At 50.2% G+C, this 26,749-nt stretch overlaps 1 protein-coding gene across 1 annotated transcript in view; it reads left to right on the top strand.

The window, feature by feature from the left end:
• The window catches only part of PNPT1 (polyribonucleotide nucleotidyltransferase 1), a 357,765-nt gene that overhangs the window by 154,678 nt on the left and 176,338 nt on the right, over positions 1 to 26,749 (top strand). The window contains exons 12-13 of the mRNA XM_069234364.1: positions 24,350 to 24,446; positions 24,528 to 24,630. Coding sequence (XP_069090465.1) covers positions 24,350 to 24,446; positions 24,528 to 24,630 — 200 coding nt within the window. The remainder of the gene's footprint in view (positions 1 to 24,349; positions 24,447 to 24,527; positions 24,631 to 26,749) is intronic.

Below are 26,749 nucleotides of genomic sequence, written 5' to 3'. Positions count from 1 at the left end.
TAGCTAGGCACTGAGCAGTCAGGCTTAACTTAGAAGGCAATGTGTAAAGTATTTGTGCAATAAATCATACAATAACACAATATAGCACTACAAAAATACACCACACAGTGTTTAGAAAAATATATATTTATTTGGATATTTGCTGGTCAAAATGATCAAAGATGCAATAAGTAAATGTAGAGATATCACTGAAACGTGATATAAAGTGTCTTAAGTCTTTTCAAAGCAAACTAGGGCCCTCATTACAACCCTGGCGGACGGTGTTAAATCGGCAGTAAGACCGCCAACAGGCTGGCGGTAAATAATTTGCAATTGCGACCGTGGCGGAAACCGCCAACAAAGACATTCACTTTAACACTCCGACCGCCACGGCGGTACAAACAGTGCGGCGGTCACCGCCAACACACAGGTGGAAGACAATGTACCGCCCACACTATTATGACAGGCCAATCCGCCACCTTTTCCGGGGCGGATTCACCGTGGATAAAAACACGGCGGAAACAGGAATTTCGAAGGGAAAACGCTCACCTCTACACACTCCATGAGGAACGAGGACACCATGGACCCGGAACTCCAAATTCTACCTGCAATAGTCTTCCTGCTCCTGTCCAGGAGCACGAACGCCGGTGGCGAAGACCACGGTGAGTACTGCACCTACGACACAGGGGAGGGGAGGCAAAATACAGGGACACACACACACGCAACACCCCCACCCCCACCAACACACACACTAATACATATCTATATATCATAGTTACACCCCCAAACCCCCCGGAAGAATGCAAAGACCAAAGGAAATGATTGTAACCATTGTAATCTATTAAAATACAGTACTATAAAATATATATACACTATAAACAAATATATACACCAATAATACAAGTCCAGGTATTGCACCATTTATAGTCCGTGGACCACTGGGCCCAAAATGCATGGGCGAGGCCCACACTCGATACCAGATCAAAACAGAGAGAACACTGCAGGGGCATCAGATAGATATACAACAGGCACCTCAGGGGGAAGGGACGGGGGGCACCTCAGCCGGATGAGTGCACAACGCCAGATTCACGAGGGGGCTCAATGCCCACTGTTCAATCCTCAGGAGTGCAAAGCCACAGTCTCTCAAGTCTCTACAGTGGGTGTTTTGCTCACTGTTCAATCCTGGGGAGTGCAAGGCCACAGTCTCTACAGTGGGTGGTTTGCCCACTGTTCAATCCTGGGGAGTGCAAGGCCACAGTCTCTCAAGTCTCTCCAGTGGGTGGTTCGCCCACTGTTCCATCCTGGGGAGTGCAAAGCCACAGTCTCTCAAGTTGATAACAGTCTCCACTGGTTCTGGAGGGGGACTGGTGCCCAGAGTGCTTCATCCTGTGAAGGACAGAGGTAGTGGATGGATGTCTCCACTGGTTCTGGAGGGGGACTGGTGCCCAGAGTGCTTCAAACTGTGAAGGACAGAGGTAGTGGATGGATGTCTCCACTGGTTCTGGAGGGGGACTGGTGCCCAGAGTGCATCACTCACCCCGTGACGGTCCCAGTTGCGTCAGGGCCCCTGCCGCTCATGGGCTAGCGGTGCTTGATTTGGCGGTGCCCTGTTCAGCGGTGCTTGATTTGGCGGTGCCCTGTTCAGCGGTGCTTGATTTGGCGGTGCTCTGTTCAGCGGTGCTTAAGTTGGTGGTCCTTCATGGCCCTGCGGGGCTTGTGCTGGCGGTCCTTCCTGGCCCAGCGGGTCTTGTGCTGGCAGTCCTTCCTGGCCCAGCGGGTCTTGTGCTGGCGGTCCTTCCTGGCCCAGCGGGTCTTGTGCTGGCAGTCCTTCATGGCCCAGCGGGGCTTGTGCTGGCGGTCCCTCATGGCCCAGCAGGGCTTGTGCTGGCGGTCCCTCATGGCCCAGCGGGGCTTGTGCTGGCGGTCCTTCATGGCCCAGCGGGTCTTGTGCTGGCGGTGGCCTCCTGTGCAGCTGGGCTGGGGCTGGCGGGGCCCTCCTGGGCAGCTGGGCTGGGGCTGGTGGGCCCTCCTGGGCAGCTGGGCTGGGGCTGGCGGGCCCTCCTGGGCAGCTGGGCTGGGGCTGGCGGTGGCCTCCTGGGCAGCTGGGCTGGTGCTGCAGGTGGCCTCCTGGGCAGCTGGGCTGGCGGTGGCCTCCTGGGCAGCGGGGATGATGGCGGTCTTCTCCGCCGTGCTGCTCTTCCCAGACTTGCCGGGTTTCTTGTGGCCCTTCCCCACTTTGGGAGGTGTCACAGCTGAGTCCACACTCCCACGGGGACCCCTGGGAGCGGCTTTGGTGGCTGGAGTCTTCCCCCTCTCCTGCCGGGCACTGGCCAACTTCTGATCCTTCACAGGGGGGGGACTGGCTGTGCTGTGGCTCCGTGCCACACTGGCTGTCCTGGTGGCCGGTGCACTCCACATACCTGTGACTACAGGCACCACTGGTCCTGGAGATGTTGTGGCTGAGGTGCTAGTTCGGGACCTATGAGATGGACGGGGTGGGGGAGGTGTGGGAAAAAGGTCAAGGCTGGACAGGAAACGTTTTTTGGACACACTGGGACGGGTAGCTGGAGGGGGCTTGGGAGTGGAGGAAGCGATGGTGGTAGTAGGAGGTGTACGTTTGGTGACTTTGGGTGCAGGTGCATGCGCTGGAGGCTGTCGTTAGGTGGATGGCTGTTGGGTGGGTGTGTGCCTGCGTTTGTGTATCTTGGGAGGGGGCGTCACAGACACACTGGGAGAGGACAGAGGGGACGTGTGAATGGTAGTGGGGGTGGTGACTGCACGTGAGCAGGGTGTGCTGGTGAGGGACGTAGTTGCTGTAGAGGTAGTGCATGCAGGTGTGTGTGTAGACGAGACTGGGAGGGAGGAGGGAGACGACGAGGAGGGGGACACAGTGGAGGCAGTGGATGTTGGTGTGTCTGCATGTGTCTGATGCTTGCGTGAGTGCCTGTGGGATGTGTGGTGCTTATGTTTGCCTGTGCTTCCCTTGTGTGGTGAGGCGTGTGCAGGCTGGTCTGATGGTGTGCTTGGGATAGGCAGAGGTACAGGGGATTGGGTCTTAGTGGAGGAAGATGGAGGGGGGAGGCTAGACACAGGGACAGTGGCTGCCATCAGTGCTGAGGCCAGAGTTTGAAAGGCTCGGTGAAGGGCCGCCTGACCAGAATGAATGCCCTCCAGGAATGCATTAGTTTGTTGCAACTGCCTTTCTACACCCTGGATGGCATTCAAAATGGTAGACTGCCCAACAGTGAGGGATCTGAGGAGGTCAATGGCCTCCTCACTGAGGGCAGCAGGGGTGACTGGGGCAGGGCCTGAGGTGCCTGGGGCGAAGGTGATGCCCACCCTCCTGGGTGAGCGGGCACGGGCGAAGGCGTAGGGGCTGCTGGGAGGGCGATGCTGGTAGGGGGGGTGGCGGCTGTACCTGTAGATGCGGGGGGCACAGATGTTGCCGCCACCACAAGGGAGCTCCCATCAGAGGACGAGTCTGTGTCGCTGGTCTCAGCTCCTGTCCCCGCTGTGGAGCTCTCCTCGCCCTCCATCCCACTGGTGTATTCAGAGTCCGTAGTGTGGCCCTCCATGGCCATGTGGGATGCAGCTCCCTCGTGCTCTGGTGCCACTGCTCCTCCGCCTGATGATGCTAATGCACACAAGAACAGGGAGACCACAAAAAGGGGGGGGGAACAGAATAAAGACATGTTGAGTGCATGGATTACCGCTACCGTTGGCGGACAAGACAGACACAGAAGCCCCCTGCACTACGCCGCGCTCTTGGGCTCTACAGTGCAATTCCTGGGAAATGGCCTACAAGGCTATGGACGACATCTGCACACATAGATGACACAGGGGCATGAATAGCTGTACTTGGCACTCTACAGAGGTGGGGTAGGGGGCCACAGGGCCATGCCTTACGGAGGGGCCTAGCCTACGGAACTCGTCCTGGCCTAGGGAAACCCACAGCCCTCCTCCCCCACCCAGACAACTCCACTGCGCGCAAAGTCTGCTGAATGAGAGTGTACTCACCCCCTTGTGTCTGCTGTGATGCCCTCAAGTGCCCATCCAACTCCGGGTAGGCCACCGCCAGGATCCTGAACATCAGGGGGGTCATGGTTCGACGGGCACCCCTCCCACGTTGGGAGGCCATCCCCAGCTGAGCCTCCGCCGTCTTCTTGCTCCAGCGGCGAATGTCCTCCCATCTTTTCCGGCAGTGGGTGCTCCGTCTGTGGTAGACCCCCAGGGTCCGGACATCCTTGGCGATGGCACGCCAAATATCTTTCTTCTGGTGGGCGCTGACCTTCATGAAATCTACAGGGGAAGAAGAGAAGTCATTACCAACTGCACCGTCAAAGTGAGTGGCCCCCATCCCTACCCTTGCCATGTGGCACATGCACCCACCGTCTTTCATGCACGCAGAACTCTGCCCCCTTCCTTCTTACATCCAGCCCTCTCCACACAGGCATAGCCCATACAACATGCTCCCTGTGTACTTACCTGTTTGTCTGGATGACCGTAGAGTAGCGTGTACTGGGGGAGGACCCCATCAACGAGCTTCTCCAACTCCTCCGATGTGAAGGCTGGGGCCCTTTCCCCAGACGCACAAGCCATTGTCTCTTCCAGACTGAGGTCACAGCAGCACTTGCAGTGTAGGTCCTCTCCTGTCGAAGATCCGGTATAGAGTGATTCAACAGATAGAAAATGGCGGTCACGTCCACGGCGGTCACTGCCGGCGTACATCGTCATTGGCTCCTGGGACCCATAGGGTCCAATGTTAACAATGCAGCATTGCGCCGCGGTCTCCGTCCGCCTACTGCGAATGTGTACAACGCAGTTACCTCACATCCCATTGTCCCACTTTAGAGGTCAGACATCCGCCATTTCAGGGGCCCACATGGCCTAATTTCCAACTGCGTCACACATACCTAGGCCTAGTCTCAACACACATACAGGCCACCTTTTGTGTATGATTGGTGTTCTGTGTAAACTGTGGGTACGTACCACTGAGTTGTTTGACTCTGTGGTCGCTGTTGTCCTTCATAGGCACCGTCCGCTGGGAAATGTGAGGAGATGGCGGCATCCTCCGGTGTACCGACCGCTGGTGGACCTGTCGACAATGGAGGAAAGACATTTGATAATCACCTACAGGTTTGACCGTGCCACAATCCAGGAACTGTGTAGCCAGTTGGAGCCAGGCCTGATGTCAGCAATCCGCCATCCCACAGGAATCCCCCCTTGTAAGGAAATGCCTCCTTGGCATGGTTGCCCCCTGACTTTTTGCCTTTGCTGATGCTATGTTTACAATTGAAAGTGTGCTGAGGCCTGCTAACCAGGCCCCAGCACCAGTGTTCTTTCCCTAACCTGTACTTTTGTATCCACAATTGGCAGACCCTGGCATCCAGATAAGTCCCTTGTAACTGGTGCTTCTAGTTCCAAGGGCCCTGATGCCAAGGAAGGTCTCTAAGGGCTGCAGCATGTCTTATGCCACCCTGGAGACCTCTCACTCAGCACAGACACACTGCTTGCCAGCTTGTGTGTGCGAGTGAGGACAAAACGAGTAAGTCGACATGGCACTCCCCTCAGGGTGCCATGCCAGCCTCTCACTGCCTATGCAGTATAGGTAAGACACCCCTCTAGCAGGCCTTACAGCCCTAAGGCAGGGTGCACTATACCATAGGTGAGGGTACCAGTGCATGAGCATGGTACCCCTACAGTGTCTAAACAAAACCTTAGACATTGTAAGTGCAGGGTAGCCATAAGAGTATATGGTCTGGGAGTTTGTCAAACACGAACTCCACAGCACCATAATGGCTACACTGAAAACTGGGAAGTTTGGTATCAAACTTCTCAGCACAATAAATGCACACTGATGCCAGTGTACATTTTATTGTAAAATACACCCCAGAGGGCACCTTAGAGGTGCCCCCTGAAACTTAACCGACTGTCTGTGTAGGCTGACTAGTTCCAGCAGCCTGCCACACCAGAGACATGTTGCTGGCCCCTTGGGGAGAGTGCCTTTGTCACTCTGAGGCCAGTAACAAAGCCTGCACTGGGTGGAGATGCTAACACCTCCCCCAGGCAGGAGCTGTGACACCTGGCGGTGAGCCTCAAAGGCTCACCCCTTTGTCACAGCCCAGCAGGGCACTCCAGCTTAGTGGAGTTGCCCGCCCCCTCCGGCCACGGCCCCCACTTTTGGCGGCAAGGCTGGAGGGAACAAAGAAAGCAACAAGGAGGAGTCACTGGCCAGTCAGGACAGCCCCTAAGGTGTCCTGAGCTGAAGTGACTCTAACTTTTAGAAATCCTCCATCTTGCAGATGGAGGATTCCCCCAATAGGGTTAGGATTGTGACCCCCTCCCCTTGGGAGGAGGCACAAAGAGGGTGTACCCACCCTCAGGGCTAGTAGCCATTGGCTACTAACCCCCCAGACCTAAACACGCCCTTAAATTTAGTATTTAAGGGCTCCCCTGAACCTAAGAATTTAGATTCCTGCAACTACAAGAAGAAGGACTGCCTAGCTGAAAACCCCTGCAGAGGAAGACCAGAAGACGACAACTGCCTTGGCTCCAGAAACTCACCGGCCTGTCTCCTGCCTTCCAAAGATCCTGCTCCAGCGACGCCTTCCAAAGGGACCAGCGACCTCGACATCCTCTGAGGACTGCCCCGGCTTCGAAAAGACAAGAAACTCCCGAGGACAGCGGACCTGCTCCAAGAAAAGCTGCAACTTTGTTTCCAGCAGCTTTAAAGAACCCTGCAAGCTCCCCGCAAGAAGCGTGAGACTTGCAACACTGCACCCGGCGACCCCGACTCGACTGGTGGCGATCCAACACCTCAGGAGGGACCCCAGGACTACTCTGATAATGTGAGTACCAAAACCTGTCCCCCCTGAGCCCCCACAGCGCCGCCTGCAGAGGGAATCCCGAGGCTTCCCCTGACCGCGACTCTTTGAATCCAAAGTCCCGACACCTGGGAGAGACCCTGCACCCGCAGCCCCCAGGACCTGAAGGACCGGACTTTCACTGGAGAAGTGACCCCCAGGAGTCCCTCTCCCTTGCCCAAGTGGAGGTTTCCCCGAGGAACCCCCCCCTTGCCTGCCTGCAGCGCTGAAGAGATCCCGAGATCTCTCATAGACTAACATTGCGAACCCGACGCTTGTTTCTACACTGCACCCGGCCGCCCCCGCGCCGCTGAGGGTGAAATTTCTGTGTGGGCTTGTGTCCCCCCCGGTGCCCTACAAAACCCCCCTGGTCTGCCCTCCGAAGACGCGGGTACTTACCTGCAAGCAGACCGGAACCGGGGCACCCCCTTCTCTCCATTCTAGCCTATGTGTTTTGGGCACCACTTTGAACTCTGCACCTGACCGGCCCTGAGCTGCTGGTGTGGTGACTTTGGTGGTTGCTCTGAACCCCCAACGATGGGCTACCTTGGACCAAGAACTGAGCCCTGTAAGTGTCTTACTTACCTGGTTAACCTAACAAATACTTACCTCCCCTAGGAACTGTGAAAATTGCACTAAGTGTCCACTTTTAAAACAGCTATTTGTGAATAACTTGAAAAGTATACATGCAATTTTGATGATTTGAAGTTCCTAAAGTACTTACCTGCAATACCTTTCGAATGAGATATTACATGTAGAATTTGAACCTGTGGTTCTTAAAATAAACTAAGAAAATATATTTTTCTATACAAAAACCTATTGGCTGGATTTGTCTCTGAGTGTGTGTACCTCATTTATTGTCTATGTGTATGTACAACAAATGCTTAACACTACTCCTTGGATAAGCCTACTGCTCGACCACACTACCACAAAATAGAGCATTAGTATTATCTCTTTTTGCCACTATCTTACCTCTAAGGGGAACCCTTGGACTCTGTGCATGCTATTCCTTACTTTGAAATAGCACATACAGAGCCAACTTCCTACATTGGTGGATCAGCGGTGGGGTACAAGACTTTGCATTTGCTGGACTACTCAGCCAATACCTGATCACACGACAAATTCCAAAATTGTCATTAGAAATTCATTTTTGCAATTTGAAATTTTTCTAAATTCATAAAAGTCCTGCTAGGGCCTTGTGTGTTAAGTCCCTGTTTAGCATTGTCTTTTAGAGTTTAAAAAGTTTGTTAAAAGTTTGAAATTAGATTCTAGAAACAGTTTTAGATTCTTTAAAAAGTCTTCCAACTCTTAGCAAAATAATGTCTGATACAGAGATGAATGTGGTGGAACTCGACACCACACCTTACCTCCATCTTAAGATGAGGGAGCTAAGGTCTCTCTGTAATATCAAAAAAATAACCATTGGCTCCAGACCTACCAAAATTCAGCTCCAGGAGCTGTTGGCAGAGTTTGAAAAAGCCAACCCCTCTGATGATGACCTCACAGAGGAAGAAATTAGTGACTTGGAGGCCAATGTCCCTCCTCCAGTCCTAAATAGGGAGAACAGGACCCCTCAAGTCCTGTCTCCAACTGTGTTAGTCAGAAATAGTGAGTCCCTCACAGGAGGGTCCCACATTTCTGAAATCACTGAGGATGCTCTCAGTGAAGATGACCTCCTGTTAGCCAGGATGGCCAAAAGATTGGCTTTAGAGAGACAGCTCCTAGCCATAGAAAGGGAAAGACAAGAGATGGGCCTAGGACCCATCAATGGTGGCAGCAATATAAATAGGGTCAGAGATTCTCCTGACATGTTAAAAATCCCCAAAGGGATTGTGACAAAATATGAAGATGGTGATGACATCACCAAGTGGTTCACAGCTTTTGAGAGGGCTTGTGTAACCAGAAAAGTGAACAGATCTCACTGGGGTGCTCTCCTTTGGGAAATGTTCACTGGAAAGTGTAGGGATAGACTCCTCACACTCTCTGGAAAAGATGCAGAATCTTATGACCTCATGAAGGGTACCCTGATTGAGGGCTTTGGATTCTCCACTGAGGAGTACAGGATTAGGTTCAGGGGGGCTCAAAAATCCTCGAGCCAGACCTGGGTTGACTTTGTTGACTACTCAGTGAAAACACTAGATGGTTGGATTCAAGGCAGTGGTGTAAGTAATTATGATGGGCTGTACAATTTATTTGTGAAAGAACACCTGTTAAGTAATTGTTTCAATGATAAACTGCATCAGCATCTGGTAGACCTAGGACCAATTTCTCCCCAAGAATTGGGAAAGAAGGCGGACCATTGGGTCAAGACAAGGGTGTCCAAGACTTCAACAGGGGGTGACCAAAAGAAAGGGGTCACAAAGACTCCCCAGGGGAAGGGTGATGAGACAGACAAAACTAAAAATAGTAAAGAGTCTTCTACAGGCCCCCAAAAACCTGCACAGGAGGGTGGGCCCAGAGCCTCTTCACAAAACAATGGGTACAAGGGTAAAAACTTTGATCCCAAAAAGGCCTGGTGTCATAGCTGTAAACAGCATGGACACCAAACTGGAGACAAGGCCTGTCCCAAGAAAGGTTCCACTCCAAACTCCCATCCAGGTAACACTGGTATGGCTAGTCTCCAAGTGGGATCAACAGTGTGCCCAGAGCAAATCAGGGTCCACACTGAAGCTACTCTAGTTTCTGAGGGTGGGGTGGATTTAGCCACACTAGCTGTCTGGCCGCCTAACATGCAAAAATACAGACAGCAACTCTTAATTAATGGGACTAGAATAGAGGGCCTGAGGGATACAGGTGCCAGTGTCACCATGGTGACAGAGAAACTGGTTTCCCCTGGCCAATACCTGACTGGAAAAACTTACACAGTCACCAACGCTGACAATCAGAGAAAAGTACATCCCATGGCAATGGTTACTTTAGAATGGGGAGGGGTCAATGGCCTGAAACAGGTGGTGGTCTCCTCAAATATCCCAGTGGACTGTCTGCTTGGAAATGACCTGGAGTCCTCAGCATGGGCTGAGGTAGAACTAAAAACCCATGCAGCAATGCTGGGTATCCCTGAACTGGTGTGTGTGAAAACAAGAGCACAATGCAAGGCACAGGGTGAACAAGTAGAGCTGGAGTCTGGAAGAATGGCCCAGCCTACCAAGAGAACAGGAAAGTCAGTTGGGAAACCAACTGCAACACAGCAAAAGAAAGGGAACCTCTCTTCTCAGGAAGAAGTTCTGCCCTCTGAGGGAACTGAGCCTTTGGAGCTTGAACCTTATCAGGTTGAGCTCTTAGGCCCAGGGGGACCCTCAAGGGAGGAGCTGTGTAAGGGACAAGAAACCTGTCCCTCTCTTGAAGGCCTTAGGCAGCAAGCTGCTGAAGAGTCCAAAGGCAAGAAAAATGGAACGCATAGGGTCTATTGGGAAGATGGACTCCTGTACACTGAGGCCAGAGACCCCAAACCTGGTGCCACTAGGAGAGTGGTAGTGCCTCAGCTGTTCAGGAAGTTCATCCTAACATTGGCCCATGACATTCCCCTTGCTGGACATTTGGGACAAACCAAGACGTGGGAGAGGTTAGTCAACCACTTCTATTGGCCCAATATGTCCAACATGGTTAAGGAGTTTTGCCTCTCCTGCCCCACCTGTCAAGCAAGTGGTAAGACAGGTGGGCATCCAAAGGCCCCCCTCATTCCACTTCCAGTGGTGGGGGTTCCCTTTGAAAGAGTGGGGGTGGACATAGTTGGTCCACTAGAACCTCCCACAGCCTCAGGAAATATGTATATCCTGGTAGTAGTGGATCATGCTACCAGGTATCCTGAAGCTATTCCCCTTAGGTCGAGTACTGCCCCTGCAGTAGCCAAGGCCCTCATTGGTATCTTTACCAGAGTGGGTTTCCCTAAGGAGGCGGTGTCTGACAGAGGTACCAACTTCATGTCAGCATACCTAAAGCACATGTGGAATGAGTGTGGAGTGACTTATAAATTCACTACACCATACCATCCACAAACTAATGGCTTGGTTGAGAGATTCAACAAGACATTAAAAGGCATGATCATGGGGCTCCCAGAAAAACTCAAAAGGAGATGGGATGTCCTCTTGCCATGTCTGCTTTTCGCTTACAGAGAGGTACCACAGAAGGGAGTAGGATTCTCACCCTTTGAACTTCTGTTTGGTCATCCTGTAAGGGGACCACTTGCCCTTGTTAAAGAAGGCTGGGAGAGACCTCTCCATGAGCCTAAACAGGACATAGTGGACTATGTACTTGGCCTTCGCTCTAGAATGGCAGAGTACATGGAAAAGGCAACCAAAAACCTTGAGGCCAGCCAACAGCTCCAGAAGTTTTGGTATGACCAAAAGGCTGCACTGGTTGAGTTCCAACCAGGGCAGAAAGTCTGGGTTCTGGAGCCTGTGGCTCCCAGGGCACTCCAGGACAAATGGAGTGGCCCTTACCCAGTACTAGAGAGGAAGAGTCAGGTCACCTACTTGGTGGACCTGGGCACAAGCAGGAGCCCCAAGAGGGTGATCCATGTAAACCGCCTTAAGCTCTTCCACGACAGGGCTGATGTCAATCTGTTGATGGTAACAGATGAGGATCAGGAGGCAGAGAGTGAACCTCTCCCTGATCTTCTGTCATCAGACCCAAAAGATGGTACAGTAGATGGAGTGATCTACTCAGACACCCTCTCTGGCCAACAGCAAGCTGATTGTAGGAGAGTCCTACAACAGTTTCCTGAACTCTTCTCCTTAACCCCTGGTCAGACACACCTGTGTACCCATGATGTGGACACAGGAGACAGCATGCCTGTCAAGAACAAAATCTTTAGACAATCTGACCATGTTAAGGAAAGCATCAAGGTGGAAGTCCACAAGATGCTGGAATTGGGAGTAATTGAGCGCTCTGACAGCCCCTGGGCTAGCCCAGTGGTCTTAGTCCCCAAACCTCACACCAAAGATGGAAAGAAAGAGATGAGGTTTTGTGTGGACTACAGAGGGCTCAATTCTGTCACCAAGACAGATGCTCATCCAATTCCAAGAGCTGATGAGCTCATAGACAAATTAGGTGCTGCCAAATTCTTAAGTACCTTTGACTTGACAGCAGGGTACTGGCAAATAAAAATGGCACCTGGAGCAAAAGAGAAAACAGCATTCTCCACACCTGATGGGCATTATCAGTTTACTGTTATGCCCTTTGGTTTAAAGAATGCCCCTGCCACCTTCCAAAGGTTGGTGAATCAAGTCCTTGCTGGCTTGGAGTCCTTTAGCACAGCTTATCTTGATGATATTGCTGTCTTTAGCTCCACCTGGCAGGATCACCTGGTCCACCTGAAGAAGGTTTTGAAGGCTCTGCAATCTGCAGGCCTCTCTATCAAGGCATCCAAATGCCAGATAGGGCAGGGAACTGTGGTTTACTTGGGCCACCTTGTAGGTGGAGGCCAAGTTCAGCCACTCCAACCCAAGATCCAGACTATTCTGGACTGGGTAGCTCCAAAAACCCAGACTCAAGTCAGGGCATTCCTTGGCTTGACTGGGTATTACAGGAGGTTTGTGAAGGGATATGGATCCATTGTGACAGCCCTCACTGAACTCACCTCCAAGAAAATGCCCAAGAAAGTGAACTGGACTGTGGAATGCCAACAGGCCTTTGACACCCTGAAACAAGCAATGTGCTCAGCACCAGTTCTCAAAGCTCCAGATTATTCTAAGCAGTTCATTGTGCAGACTGATGCCTCTGAACATGGGATAGGGGCAGTTTTGTCCCAAACAAATGATGATGGCCTTGACCAGCCTGTTGCTTTCATTAGCAGGAGGTTACTCCCCAGGGAGCAGCGTTGGAGTGCCATTGAGAGGGAGGCCTTTGCTGTGGTTTGGTCCCTGAAGAAGCTGAGACCATACCTCTTTGGGACTCACTTCCTAGTTCAAACTGACCACAGACCTCTCAAATGGCTGATGCAAATGAAAGGTGAAAATCCTAAACTGTTGAGGTGGTCCATCTCCCTACAGGGAATGGACTTTATAGTGGAACACAGACCTGGGACTGCCCATGCCAATGCAGATGGCCTTTCCAGGTTCTTCCACTTAGAAAATGAAGACTCTCTTGGGAAAGGTTAGTCTCATCCTCTTTCGTTTGGGGGGGGGTTGTGTAAGGAAATGCCTCCTTGGCATGGTTGCCCCCTGACTTTTTGCCTTTGCTGATGCTATGTTTACAATTGAAAGTGTGCTGAGGCCTGCTAACCAGGCCCCAGCACCAGTGTTCTTTCCCTAACCTGTACTTTTGTATCCACAATTGGCAGACCCTGGCATCCAGATAAGTCCCTTGTAACTGGTGCTTCTAGTACCAAGGGCCCTGATGCCAAGGAAGGTCTCTAAGGGCTGCAGCATGTCTTATGCCACCCTGGAGACCTCTCACTCAGCACAGACACACTGCTTGCCAGCTTGTGTGTGCGAGTGAGGACAAAACGAGTAAGTCGACATGGCACTCCCCTCAGGGTGCCATGCCAGCCTCTCACTGCCTATGCAGTATAGGTAAGACACCCCTCTAGCAGGCCTTACAGCCCTAAGGCAGGGTGCACTATACCATAGGTGAGGGTACCAGTGCATGAGCATGGTACCCCTACAGTGTCTAAACAAAACCTTAGACATTGTAAGTGCAGGGTAGCCATAAGAGTATATGGTCTGGGAGTTTGTCAAACACGAACTCCACAGCACCATAATGGCTACACTGAAAACTGGGAAGTTTGGTATCAAACTTCTCAGCACAATAAATGCACACTGATGCCAGTGTACATTTTATTGTAAAATACACCCCAGAGGGCACCTTAGAGGTGCCCCCTGAAACTTAACCGACTGTCTGTGTAGGCTGACTAGTTCCAGCAGCCTGCCACACCAGAGACATGTTGCTGGCCCCATGGGGAGAGTGCCTTTGTCACTCTGAGGCCAGTAACAAAGCCTGCACTGGGTGGAGATGCTAACACCTCCCCCAGGCAGGAGCTGTGACACCTGGCGGTGAGCCTCAAAGGCTCACCCCTTTGTCACAGCCCAGCAGGGCACTCCAGCTTAGTGGAGTTGCCCGCCCCCTCCGGCCACGGCCCCCACTTTTGGCGGCAAGGCTGGAGGGAACAAAGAAAGCAACAAGGAGGAGTCACTGGCCAGTCAGGACAGCCCCTAAGGTGTCCTGAGCTGAAGTGACTCTAACTTTTAGAAATCCTCCATCTTGCAGATGGAGGATTCCCCCAATAGGGTTAGGATTGTGACCCCCTCCCCTTGGGAGGAGGCACAAAGAGGGTGTACCCACCCTCAGGGCTAGTAGCCATTGGCTACTAACCCCCCAGACCTAAACACGCCCTTAAATTTAGTATTTAAGGGCTCCCCTGAACCTAAGAATTTAGATTCCTGCAACTACAAGAAGAAGGACTGCCTAGCTGAAAACCCCTGCAGAGGAAGACCAGAAGACGACAACTGCCTTGGCTCCAGAAACTCACCGGCCTGTCTCCTGCCTTCCAAAGATCCTGCTCCAGCGACGCCTTCCAAAGGGACCAGCGACCTCGACATCCTCTGAGGACTGCCCCGGCTTCGAAAAGACAAGAAACTCCCGAGGACAGCGGACCTGCTCCAAGAAAAGCTGCAACTTTGTTTCCAGCAGCTTTAAAGAACCCTGCAAGCTCCCCGCAAGAAGCGTGAGACTTGCAACACTGCACCCGGCGACCCCGACTCGACTGGTGGCGATCCAACACCTCAGGAGGGACCCCAGGACTACTCTGATACTGTGAGTACCAAAACCTGTCCCCCCTGAGCCCCCACAGCGCCGCCTGCAGAGGGAATCCCGAGGCTTCCCCTGACCGCGACTCTTTGAATCCAAAGTCCCGACACCTGGGAGAGACCCTGCACCCGCAGCCCCCAGGACCTGAAGGACCGGACTTTCACTGGAGAAGTGACCCCCAGGAGTCCCTCTCCCTTGCCCAAGTGGAGGTTTCCCCGAGGAACCCCCCCCTTGCCTGCCTGCAGCGCTGAAGAGATCCCGAGATCTCTCATAGACTAACATTGCGAACCCGACGCTTGTTTCTACACTGCACCCGGCCGCCCCCGCGCCGCTGAGGGTGAAGTTTCTGTGTGGGCTTGTCCCCCCCCCGGTGCCCTACAAAACCCCCCTGGTCTGCCCTCCGAAGACGCGGGTACTTACCTGCAAGCAGACCGGAACCGGGGCACCCCCTTCTCTCCATTCTAGCCTATGTGTTTTGGGCACCACTTTGAACTCTGCACCTGACCGGCCCTGAGCTGCTGGTGTGGTGACTTTGGGGTTGCTCTGAACCCCCAACGGTGGGCTACCTTGGACCAAGAACTGAGCCCTGTAAGTGTCTTACTTACCTGGTTAACCTAACAAATACTTACCTCCCCTAGGAACTGTGAAAATTGCACTAAGTGTCCACTTTTAAAACAGCTATTTGTGAATAACTTGAAAAGTATACATGCAATTTTGATGATTTGAAGTTCCTAAAGTACTTACCTGCAATACCTTTCGAATGAGATATTACATGTAGAATTTGAACCTGTGGTTCTTAAAATAAACTAAGAAAAGATATTTTTCTATACAAAAACCTATTGGCTGGATTTGTCTCTGAGTGTGTGTACCTCATTTATTGTCTATGTGTATGTACAACAAATGCTTAACACTACTCCTTGGATAAGCCTACTGCTCGACCACACTACCACAAAATAGAGCATTAGTATTATCTCTTTTTGCCACTATCTTACCTCTAAGGGGAACCCTTGGACTCTGTGCATGCTATTCCTTACTTTGAAATAGCACATACAGAGCCAACTTCCTACACCCCTCAAGTGCAGGTGCTATCAGTGCTCCATTTCCTGACAAGTGGGTCTTTTCAAACAACTGTGGCCATGGCATCAGGGATGTCCCAGCCTATGTTTTCCAACGTATTGTCCAGAGTGTTGTCTGCCCTGCTGAAACACATGCGGAGCTACATCGTTTTCCCTCAGGTGGAGGATTTGCCTACAGTGAAAGGTGACTTCTATACCCTTGGACATATCCCCAACATCATAGGTGCCATTGATGGGACACATGTGGCTTTGGCCCCCCCCGCAGGAGTGGACAGGTGTACAGAAACCGGAAGAGTTATCATTCCATGAATGTACAGATGGTATGTTTGGCAGACCAGTACATCTCCCATGTGAATGCCATGTTCCCTGGCTCAGTGCATGACGCCTACATCCTGCGGCATAGCAGCATCCCTTATGTGATGGGTCAACTCCAGAGGCACCGTGTGTGGCTATTAGGTGAGCCCCTGGAAGCAAGACAGTGGGAATGGTTGTCTGGGGTTATCCCTACAGGTTAGTGTGCGTCTGACAGTTGTCCCTCGCCATTTGCAGGTGACTCTGGGTACCCCAACCTGTCATGGCTACTGACCCAGTGAGGAATCCCAGGACCAGGGCAGAGGAACGCTACAATGAGGCCCATGGGCGAACTAGGAGGGTGATCGAGCGGACCTTCGGCCTCCTGAAGGCCAGGTTCAGGTGCCTCCACATGACAGTTGGATCTCTATTCTACTCACCAAAGAAGGTGTGCCAGATCATCGTGGCCTGCTGTATGCTTCACAACTTGGCATTGCAACGACAGGTGCCTTTTCTGCAGGACGATGGTCCAGATGACGGTGTTGTGGCAGCTGTGGAGCCTGTGAACAGTGATGAGGATGAAGCAGAGGAAGAAGACATGCAGAACAGGGACTCAGTGATCCAGCAATATTTCCAGTGAAACACAGGTGAGAATACATTCCTGCCTACTACATGTACTTTTACACTACTACCTCTCTACTGTCTGTCGTTTTTACCCAGTGTATGGTCACTGAGTTGTCACTTTCCCTTACGGTTTCACAGATGTGGATCCCAACGTGTGTCATCTGCTTAGATTCGTCATGGACTAGAGCTGTGTGACATAGGTATGTTGACATTACTATTTCAAGAACATTTGGTCACTGTAATTGCAAATACACTATTTCGAAATCACAGACAGACTCCAGATCATTTTGTGCTTTAGGTGGGTTTATTTAAATGCAAAATATTGGAGGAGGAAGTTAAATGGTGAGGGGTGATGGCGAAGGAGTGTCCATGGCAGAGTCTATTAGTCTCACAGGTGCATTGCCCATATGGGCATAGGAAGTGGAGCTGGGGCAGTTTAAATATGAACAGGGTGACAGAGTGGGACAGTGGGATGACAATCAGGGTGGTCTCATTTCTTGGCGGGGGTCTTGGCATCGTGCTCTGTCTTGTTCCTGGATCTCAGGGACCGTTTGCGGGGTGGTTCTCCCTCTGCAGGGGGTGAGGTGCTGGTGTGGTGGTCCTGTGGCGGGGCGTCCTGCCCACTAGCGCCGGCGGAAGTGGTGGGCAGTTCATCGTCCATGCTAGTGTCAGGGGCCCCTTGGAGTGCCACAGTGTCCCTCCTGGTGTTAAGTAGTTCCTTTAGCACCCCTACGATGGTGCCCAGGGTGGGGCTGATGGTTCTGAGTTCCTCCCTGAAGCCCATATACTGTTCCTCCTGCATGCGCTGGGTCTCCTGAAACTTGGCTAGTACCGTTGCCATCGTCTTCTGGGAGTGGTGGTATGCTCCCATGATGGAGGAGAGGGCCTCGTGGAGAGTGGGTTCCCTTGGCCTGTCCGCCCCCTGTCGCACAGCAGCCCTCCCAGTTCCCCTGTGTTCCTGGGCCTCCGTCCCCTGGACTGTGTGCCCACTGCCACTGCCCCCAGGTCCCTGTTGTTGTTGGGGTGGTGGGTTATCCTGTGTTCCCTGTAGTGGTGGACACACAGCTGATTGACGTGTCCTGGGAACGGAGGTAGGGGCCCACTGGGTGGGTGCTGTGCTGGTGTTTCCAGAGGGGGAAGGTCTGTGGTGGCCTGTGCCTGTGTGAGGGCAACCGACTGTCCCGAGGCCCCCGATGGTCCGGGCTGGTCATCTAGATCCAGTTGGACAGAGGTGCTGACATCACTGTGGGCCTCTTCTGTGGGTGGAGTGGACATGGCTGGAGCCTCCTGTCTGGTGACGTTGGGTAGGGGTCCTGCAGGGGTGGAAAGGCATGATTATTGCATCTGTGTGTGGCATGGTGTCCAATGGGTGGATGACCGTGTACCCCAGTGCTGGCATTCCTGTGTGGGAGCTTGTATGATGATGGTTTAGGGGGGTGTATGGCTATGTGCAGTGTGCATGCTTTGGTGATGGGTGTCCATGCTTTGTTGTTGCATGCAGGGCTTGGTGTTGGGATGTGTGGTTTGTGATATTGGTACATTTGTGAGGAGTTGGAGTGATAGGGGTGGGGGTATGTGATAGCATGCAGGTAGGGTGGGGGATGTAATAGTTAAGGTTTGACTTACCAGAGTCCATTCCTCCAGCTACTCCTGCGAGGCCCTCAGGATGCAGAATCGGCAAGACCTGCTCCTCCCATGTTGTTAGTTGTGGGGGAGGAGGTGGGGGTCCGCTGCCAGTCCGCTGAACCGCAAGGTGGTGTCTTGAGACCACGGAACGCACCTTCCCCTGTAGGTCGTTCCACCTTTTCCTGATGTCCTCCCGATTTCTTGGGTGTTGTCCCACTGCGTTGACCCTGTCCACTATTCTTCGCCATAGCTCCATCTTCCTTGCAATTGAGGTGTGCTGCACCTGTGATCCAAATAGCTGTGGCTCGACCCGGACGATTTCCTCCACCATGACCCTGAGCTCCTCCTCCGAGAACCTGGGGTGTCTTTGCTGTGCCATGGGGTGGTGTAGGTGATGTGTGGGGTGGTGTGTGTGGTGATAAGTGTGGTGATATGTAGTGGTGTGTTGTGTGAGGTGCGTGGAAGTTGTGTGGGTGATTGTGTTATGTGCCTGTGGATGCTGTTGTACTTGCTGGTGGTGTCTCTCTCTGTGCTTCGTTCTCAATTTTTGGTCGTAGGGGTTTGTGGGTGATGTGGGTGTGTGTTTTATATTGTATTGGGTGTGTGGGAGTGGTGTGTGTATGTGTATCAGGTGTGTGTATTTTGAATTGTCCAATGTGGCTGTGTTTTGTAAGAGTGTGTGTATTTTGAGCGCGGCGGTGTGTACCGCCAATGGAATACCGCGGTTGAAAGACCGCCACGTGGATTAGTGTGTCGTGATAGTGTGGGCGTATTTCTGTTGGCGTGACGGTGGAGGTTTTGTTTTCGCCAGTTTATCACTGACCTTTGGTGTGGCGGACTTGTGTGGGTGTCTGAATTTTGGCGGGTTCCGAGATGTGGGTCATAATAGCTGTGGCGGAATTCCGCAGCCGCCGCGGTGTGTTGGCGGTCTTCTACACGGCGGTAAGCGGCTTTTACCGCCAATGTTGTAATGACCGCCAAAGTCTCTTTCAAGCACAAAGTACCTGGTTCGCATGAAAAATCTCCGCAAAAGGGCCGCAGAGGAGGAGAAGCGTGGAAACAAAGGGGTGTGCGTCGATTTCTCGGGCCGCACGCGGCGATGCGCTGGTTAGTTTCCACGCAGGGATATCTGTGCGTCGATTTCCGGCACTCGGTTGTGGATCCTCTTCGGGGTTTTCAGACACCCCGGGGTCTGTGCATGGAATCCTGGGCTTGCGGAGCGAAGTCACAAGCGTTGCGTGGATCCGCTGGGTGTTGCGTGGAATTTTCTCTGGCACGACAGGCACTGCGTAGACTTCCCCTCTGGAAGTCGGGCTGCGTCGTCCCAGGTCAGCTGTGCGTCGATCTGGTGGGCCGTGCGTCGAAGTTGTGACTCCTGCGTTGCGACCGGGTCGCTCTTCTCCTTGCGAAGTCGCGCTGCGTCGTTCTGGTACGGTGTGCGGTGAATTTCTCACCGTGGGGCAGACTGTGTGTCAGTTTTAGCAAGCTGTGCATAAAATTTTCGCCGCACAAGTAGTCCAGTTGCAAGAGAGAAGTCTTTTTGGTCCTGAGACTTCAGGGAACAGGAGGCAAGCTCTATCCAAGCCCTTGGAGAGCTCTTCTTCACCACAGCTGAGAGCAGCAAGGCAGCAGGCCAACAGCAAGGCAGCAGTCCTTCACAAAAAGCAGTCAGGTGAGTCCTTTGGGCAGCCAGGCAGTTCTTCTTGGCAGGATGCAGGTTCTGGTTCCAGTTATCTTCTCCAGGAAGTGTCTGAGCTGGAAGGGGCAGAGGCCCTGTTTATATACCCAAATGTGCCTTTGAAGTGCGGGAGACTTCAAAGAGTGGCTTAGAAGTGCACCAGGTCCCCTTTCAGTTCAATCCTGCGCGCCAGGGTCCCAATAGGGGGTGTGGCAGTCCTTTGTGTGAGAGCAGGCCCTCCACCCTCCCAGCCCAGGAAGACCCATTCAAAATGCAGATGTATGCAAGTGAGGTTGAGTATCCTGTGTTTGGGGTGTGTCTGAATGAATGCACAAGGAGCTGTCAACTAAACCCAGCAAGACGTGAATTGTAAGGCACAGAAAGATTTAAGTGCAGAGAAATGCTCACTTTCAAAAAGTGGCATTTTTAAAATAGTAATATTAAATCCAACTTCACCAGTCAGCAGGATTTTATATCACCATTCTAGCCATGACCTTCCTACTCCTTTCTGATCAGCAACTGCCACTCAAACAATGTATGAGGGCAGCCCCAATGTTAGCCTATGAAGGGAGCAGGCCACACAGTGTAAAACTCCCAAATTCGTTTTTACACTGCTACCAGGTCATGTAAACTACATAGGTACATGTCCTGCCTTTTGCCTAAACAGCACCCTGCCCTATGGGTTACCTAGGGCATACCTTAGGGGGGTGTCTTATATGTAGAAAAAGGGGAGTTTTAGGCTTAGCAAATACTTTTAAATGCCAAGTCGAATTGGCAGTGAAACTGCACACACAGGTCTTGCAATGGCAGGCCTGAGACCAGATTAAGGGGCTACTTAAGTGGGTGGCACAATCAGTTCTGCAAGCCCACTAGTAGCATTTAATCCACAGGCCCTGGGCACATATAGTGCACACTACTAGGGACTTATAAGTAAATTAAATAGTCCAATGGGGGTAAGATCCAATGATACCATGTTTCAAGGGAGAGAGCATATGCACTTTAGCACTGGTTAGCAGTGGTAAAGTGCGCATAGTCTAAAAACCAGCAAAAACAGTGTCAAAAAAGTGGAGGGAGGCAGGCAAAAAGTTAGGGGTGACCACCCTAAGGCTGTCAGGTCTAACAGTCGGTGAACATGGAGTTTCAGTAGAAATTAGAGTACAAATTGGCACCAAGGAGCCACCCCCCCTGTCTTTACAAAATGCCATTCCTATATTTGGTACACAATCTGAGAGTGGGCGTCAATGCAACAATGTATTTTAGCAACAAAAGATCTCAATTATGCACAATACTTAGCTAGTACATGTTTGATATAGAAGTCAGCGCCTATGCTTTGCGTTTGGTTGCAGGTATCTTTGTGTCAAAATGGTAACCAAAATTTACCTGTGCACAAGTAGTTGCCAGAATGTATGTAATGGCAGTGAGCGAATTGATAAAAATAATAGTGCAAAATATATAACAAAATGTTTACATAGCACTTCACACTGCACTTGTGCATTTCTAAGCCTTGTAAATAACAGGTGTTGTAAGATGGCGTTATTTGTGGGGTAATTCCCCAGAAATTGGGTTGTGATTATTTTTTTTATACAAGTGCTTAGCTCTTATTGATTCACTTTTCAATAGTGAACCAATGAGTGATGACTGCTTGCTTTTTGATGCAACTCTGACAAATGCAGTCTGCATACTTGGGGCTCCAAGTGGCCTTCAGGTCCCTTCCTTGTTGAAGTAGAAGGATTTTCATTGGCTGTGTTTCATAACGTTGTTACATGGGGTCCCTTCCCACAGTACTTGTTTAATGGTGCCAAAACTGCTAAAGCGCAGGGCCTTGTCACTGGTATCAAACAAGCAAAGGTATGTTAGAGTAGATGATCTAGCTCGGGTTTCTTTAGAGTGACTTGATCTTGAAGCGGTTTTGAAGATTACATATATAATTTGTGTGCTCTACCCAGCCCTTGCTGTTTTATATGTATTGGCGTAGGGGATGAAAAGAGTTAGATATGTCCATGTGTAGATGGCCAGTACTCTTCCTATGAGTACATTTTGTTGATCCCAGAGGCCCATATAGCTGTCAGCCTTTGTACAAGTACACCAAGACATTAAGATTCCCATGTTATATTCCAGACCCCTCTCCCCCTACTGCAAGGTGATTCAGGAGATCATTAGTAACTATGTTTAAGTACGCATGTTCTTGCAGTTTCAGTGCTTTCTGGACATCACTTTTTGTAGTGAGTCAGGATGACTAATACATACTCTCAGACACAGGGCTAGTTCTCAGACCAGCTGGCAGTTTTACGGAAGGCAGTAGTTCGTACAGCAGTTGGTATTGAGGAGGATGGTCCACCAAAGTGATTCCCTTAGTGAAACACATGGCAGAAATCAGAGTTGTTAGAGGGATTTATCTTGTACAGTGGAGACCTTATATGTGACATTTTAAATCTGAATGAGCGGTCTCCTGTCCACCAAGGGAAAATTCCAGACCATCTCCTGAAACTCAGGATTGCCAGGCAAGCATTATGATCTTTCTGTGTTATTGATATAAAGATAACCATCTTTATTCAGAAGAACCACTAAACAATCTGCTTCATATAAACAGGGGTGTGGTTAATGGGGGGCTCAGTTGAATGGCAAAGCACAGTACAGCGAAACTATTATAGTGAAACCTCTACAGATCAAGTTGATTTAAGGATTGCAATTCCAGAAAGACATGCTTCAGCTCCTTTGTGGTGGCCACATAATTTCTGGATAGAGGAGTCCTGCCAGTACAAAAACTGCCTCCTTGCTCCTGCTGTCTGTCAGTGTTTCCTCTGCACCAAGCGCATGGTCCTAGGCATTCCTTTCTGTGACTCTTAAAACTAATCATGTTTTGTTAACGGGAAAGAAAATGTCCCATTCCTGTAATAAAGACATGCAACAAGTAGAAAAAGGCTGGGATGACCCCCTGCCCCAAATATATATATATTCTGTTCTATATGATCTTTCACATGAACATCCTGTCCTGACTTACTGTGGCTTCGCCCAGCACATCACATCACATCCCTTTATTTATGAGGCAAAGTAACGAACATTATCCCTTCCTAGTTCATTGTAAATTATGAGCTTTCCATTCCCCATCCAGAGGCCTTCCTCTTTTGAATAGTAGTAGTTCTGACTGATTGTACAATGTACTGTAAAATCTTAGTAAAGAAACAAACTGTATGAAAGTCACTTCTAAAATGTAAATGGGAAAGTGACTTATTAAAATGTGAATGACAATACATTGTCTACTTGTCACTTCTGGCATGTGGCCCAGGTGGGAAATGAGAAATTGTATGGCATGGATTTGTGTATGTGAAGAATTTAAAAACTGGATTACAGATTACATCAAAAAGTTGGAGTGGGAGACATAGGCCCTGATTCTAGGGTCGGCGGGAGCACCGCCGACAGACCGGCGGTGCCCCGCAGGGCATTCTGACCGCGGCGCTTTGGCCGCGGTCAGAAAGGGTAAACCGGCGGTCTCCCGCCGGTTTACCGCTGCCCTCAGAATCCCCCATGGCGGCGCAGCTTGCTGCGCCGCCATGGGGGATTCTGACCCCCCCTACCGCCATCCTGTTCATGGCGGGAAAGCCGCCATGAACAGGATGGCGGTAGGGGGGGGTCGCGGGGCCACTGGGGGCCCCTGCCGTGCCCATGCCAATGGCATGGGCACGGCAGGGGCCCCCGTAAGAGGGCCCCGCAAGGTATTTCAGTGTCTGCCTTGCAGACACTGAAATACGCGACGGGTGCTACTGCACCCGTCGCACCTTCCCACTCCGCCGGCTCGATTACGAGCCGGCATCCTCGTGGGAAGGGAGTTTTTCCCTGGGCTGGCGGGCGGTCTTTTGGAGACCGCCCGCCAGCCCAGGGAAAAACTCATAATACCCTCCGCGGTCTTCTGAACGCGGAGCGGTATTATGGGGGCGGAATTCTGGCGGGCGGCCTCCGCCGCCCGCCAGAATTAGAATGACCCCCATAGTGTAACTTCAGCATGACCACATTTATCCTGCCGACCCTTATCCATCGCAGGTATTTCTGCAACAGTTTCTTGAACTCCCAGCAATCACTGCTTCCCATCAGCATATTTCCTTTCTCAATCAGGGAATTTTTTTGTCTGCCTGCTTTAGGCTAATTTTAATGCATCTCGGGCAGAAGTGATCATGAACCTGAGGCGGTGCCTTAGCAGGTATGATTACTAACGTTTCCCCCTCCATCAGCAAACAAAGCAGAATGTGGTGCCCCCGAAGTTGCTCAATCATTTGTGCTTAGAGAATTGAAGGATTCTGAAGATCACATCCTAATCGTTGTGGTAACCCGAGACCATGATTCCTCCTCCTCTTCCAAGTCGATTCATTTTGTGGTTGTGATATACTAGAAAAAATATGCTTTAATATTAAAGTTAATTTTACACCAAGCTTTTAGATGGATTCTTACTCGTTGTTTTATCTTTTGTTCAGAACAGTTTCCAGAGGCTGATCCGTATGAAACAATGGAGTCGTTCAGTATTGTTTCAAAGGAGGTGTTTAGAAACATTGTATTGAATGAATATAGACGGTAAACATTATTTAATTTAGCTTTTTTGTCCTATTGCTTCAGACTACTTGAATTTTGTAATTAATTTTATTTCATTTACAGATGTGATGGTAGAGATCTGACATCACTTCGAGATATAAATTGTCAAGTTGATTTATTTAAACCCCTTCATGGATCAGGGTTATTTCAGAGGGGTCAGACTCAGGTAAATTATAATTGTAAACGTTTTCCATACCTTTTAAGTTAGCCCTATGAGGTTTTTTTTCCATTTGATTTGTAACTTCTATTTAACAGTGAAAAGTGTTGTTTTAGATTTATTTCAGTAAAAATATACATATGTTTTTGTGTAATAATGGAGCAGTATTTTACCTATAGTATTTTTAAAATATGAAACATTACGAAGATGTTTAAAGGTAAAATGCAGCTAAAATAAGAGAATGTCGAGTTTGTCCGTGGTTGATATGTCAAGAAACCGGAGACCATCTTTCACCACTCGGACACCCCTCCTCCCATGGTAGATGAAGAATGTAACTGAATGAACTTGAATTGTATCACAAATTATTTATAAAAGTCTTGAGAACTGACCCACACAAATGCCATTGCACTGCATTTGTTGGTTGCAACACTCAGAAAAGGGGTTTGAATCACGAGATAAAAAAGCGTGTATTGTTTTACGAATGTTTCATCGGGCCTCATGCAGCCAATGGTAAACAGTCCATTCTGCAACTATTTGTGCAAAGGTAAATCCTTGCTACCGTTTTTATTCAGCGTGCTGCTGCTGTACATTAATAAGTTACAGATTGGTGTAACTGAAGGAAGGAGGGACGGCTGTAAACCCTCCAGGAACCCTCGAGGTTTATTACCTAAGTCTCAAAGAATATTCAGAAGGTTTTGCCCTGCCAGTGTTGATTTGTAATTACTTTTTGTCCGCACTAGAGATGCTTGTTTTATCTCTGGTACATAATTGTAGATGGTCAATAAAGAGACATTGCAACACTTCAATCTACTAGTCAGACTTACCTTATGCTCCAAACGTGCCCTAGAAAAAGATACTGATCCCAAAGAAGAGAGAGTGATAACTTTATACATCATGATTGGGGCCCATATTGAGTTTCCTAAAAAAGCTTAGCGAAAATATTTTTACTCTTTTAAAAGGACTCTCACCCAAACAAAATTCATGTGGCATGCTTCATCTTCTAGTCTACATCTGGTCATATAATTCCACCATACCCTGTAATGGCTGGATTGGGGACCTCTTTGATCTTATTGAATTTTCCTGGCATTCTGTTTCACCATAAAAGTAGCTTCCAAGTCCCTCCAAGAATTTTTTATGTTTCAGACGGCATTTTAATCACCCCTTGGGTTGTCCGTTTTTTTTTAAACACCAGTCGGATCCCTATGAAAAGACTCACTTAGATGTCATGAGTAATTTGCAGGTGTGTTCCACACTCTTTTTGTGCAAAGCTCAGTCATCCATACAAATTTACTTTTCAATTGGTATTTCCTTTAAACCGCTCGGGAACTACCAGGTGTTTCAATCTGTAGAGACCAGGCGCATTATTCAGTAAGGCAGTTTTTGTTGTGTGCCAACTAGACCCTTGTGTGTTTTTCACTACACACCCTTTATTCTATAGTGTCTTAGCTCCGCTGCACTATTGTTGTCCATTTCGGTCATGCTGGACCAATATACCTGTATCTCATAACATTATCACAACCCTTTCAGTGTCATGCTACTCTCACAGTATAGGTGTTAATACCGATAATTTTGCAGGTAATCTGTGAATTTACGTTTGTCCCAAGGTGTGAGTTTTACTCAGCTATGGGTATCATTAATGTATTCTACCACCCCAGATATTGAGAAAAACATTGTCCATTAGCTACAGTTCAATTTTATGCATGCCTTTCATTCTAAATCCTTGTCCACAAAGTACATGTTTATTTTGATAGGTCAGTGCCCCGTGGGGGAGTACTGCTGGGCGGACCCCTTCATTGCACTCGTTAGTCACCATAACATGAAGGGAGAAAAACAAGTAAAATAAGTCCTTTGTGGTGATCAGTGCCAAACCCAATCAAAACACAGTCTGAATAATTACACCCTTCCCCACCTCAAAAGCCAGTTAAATAACACCACCTGCTATGCCATAGATTCCACCCGGCATCCCTACTTACAGTTTATCCTGTCAGCTCCGAATTGGTAACTCTCCATGCCGTCTGCAGTGATTTTAAACTACTGTCTCTGTATCTGGTGAGGCTTCAGCATGTCATTGGGTAATGTAACGTTGCAGCGAGCTGCGGTCCTGCAGGGACCTGCGAGCTCATGAGAA

This window comes from Pleurodeles waltl, chromosome 5 (genome assembly GCF_031143425.1).
Source record: "Pleurodeles waltl isolate 20211129_DDA chromosome 5, aPleWal1.hap1.20221129, whole genome shotgun sequence".
In the NCBI taxonomy this organism is placed as follows: Eukaryota; Metazoa; Chordata; class Amphibia; order Caudata; family Salamandridae; genus Pleurodeles; species Pleurodeles waltl.
The sequence above is the reverse complement of the archived record's forward strand: the minus strand, read 5'-3'. Positions and strand labels throughout refer to the sequence as shown.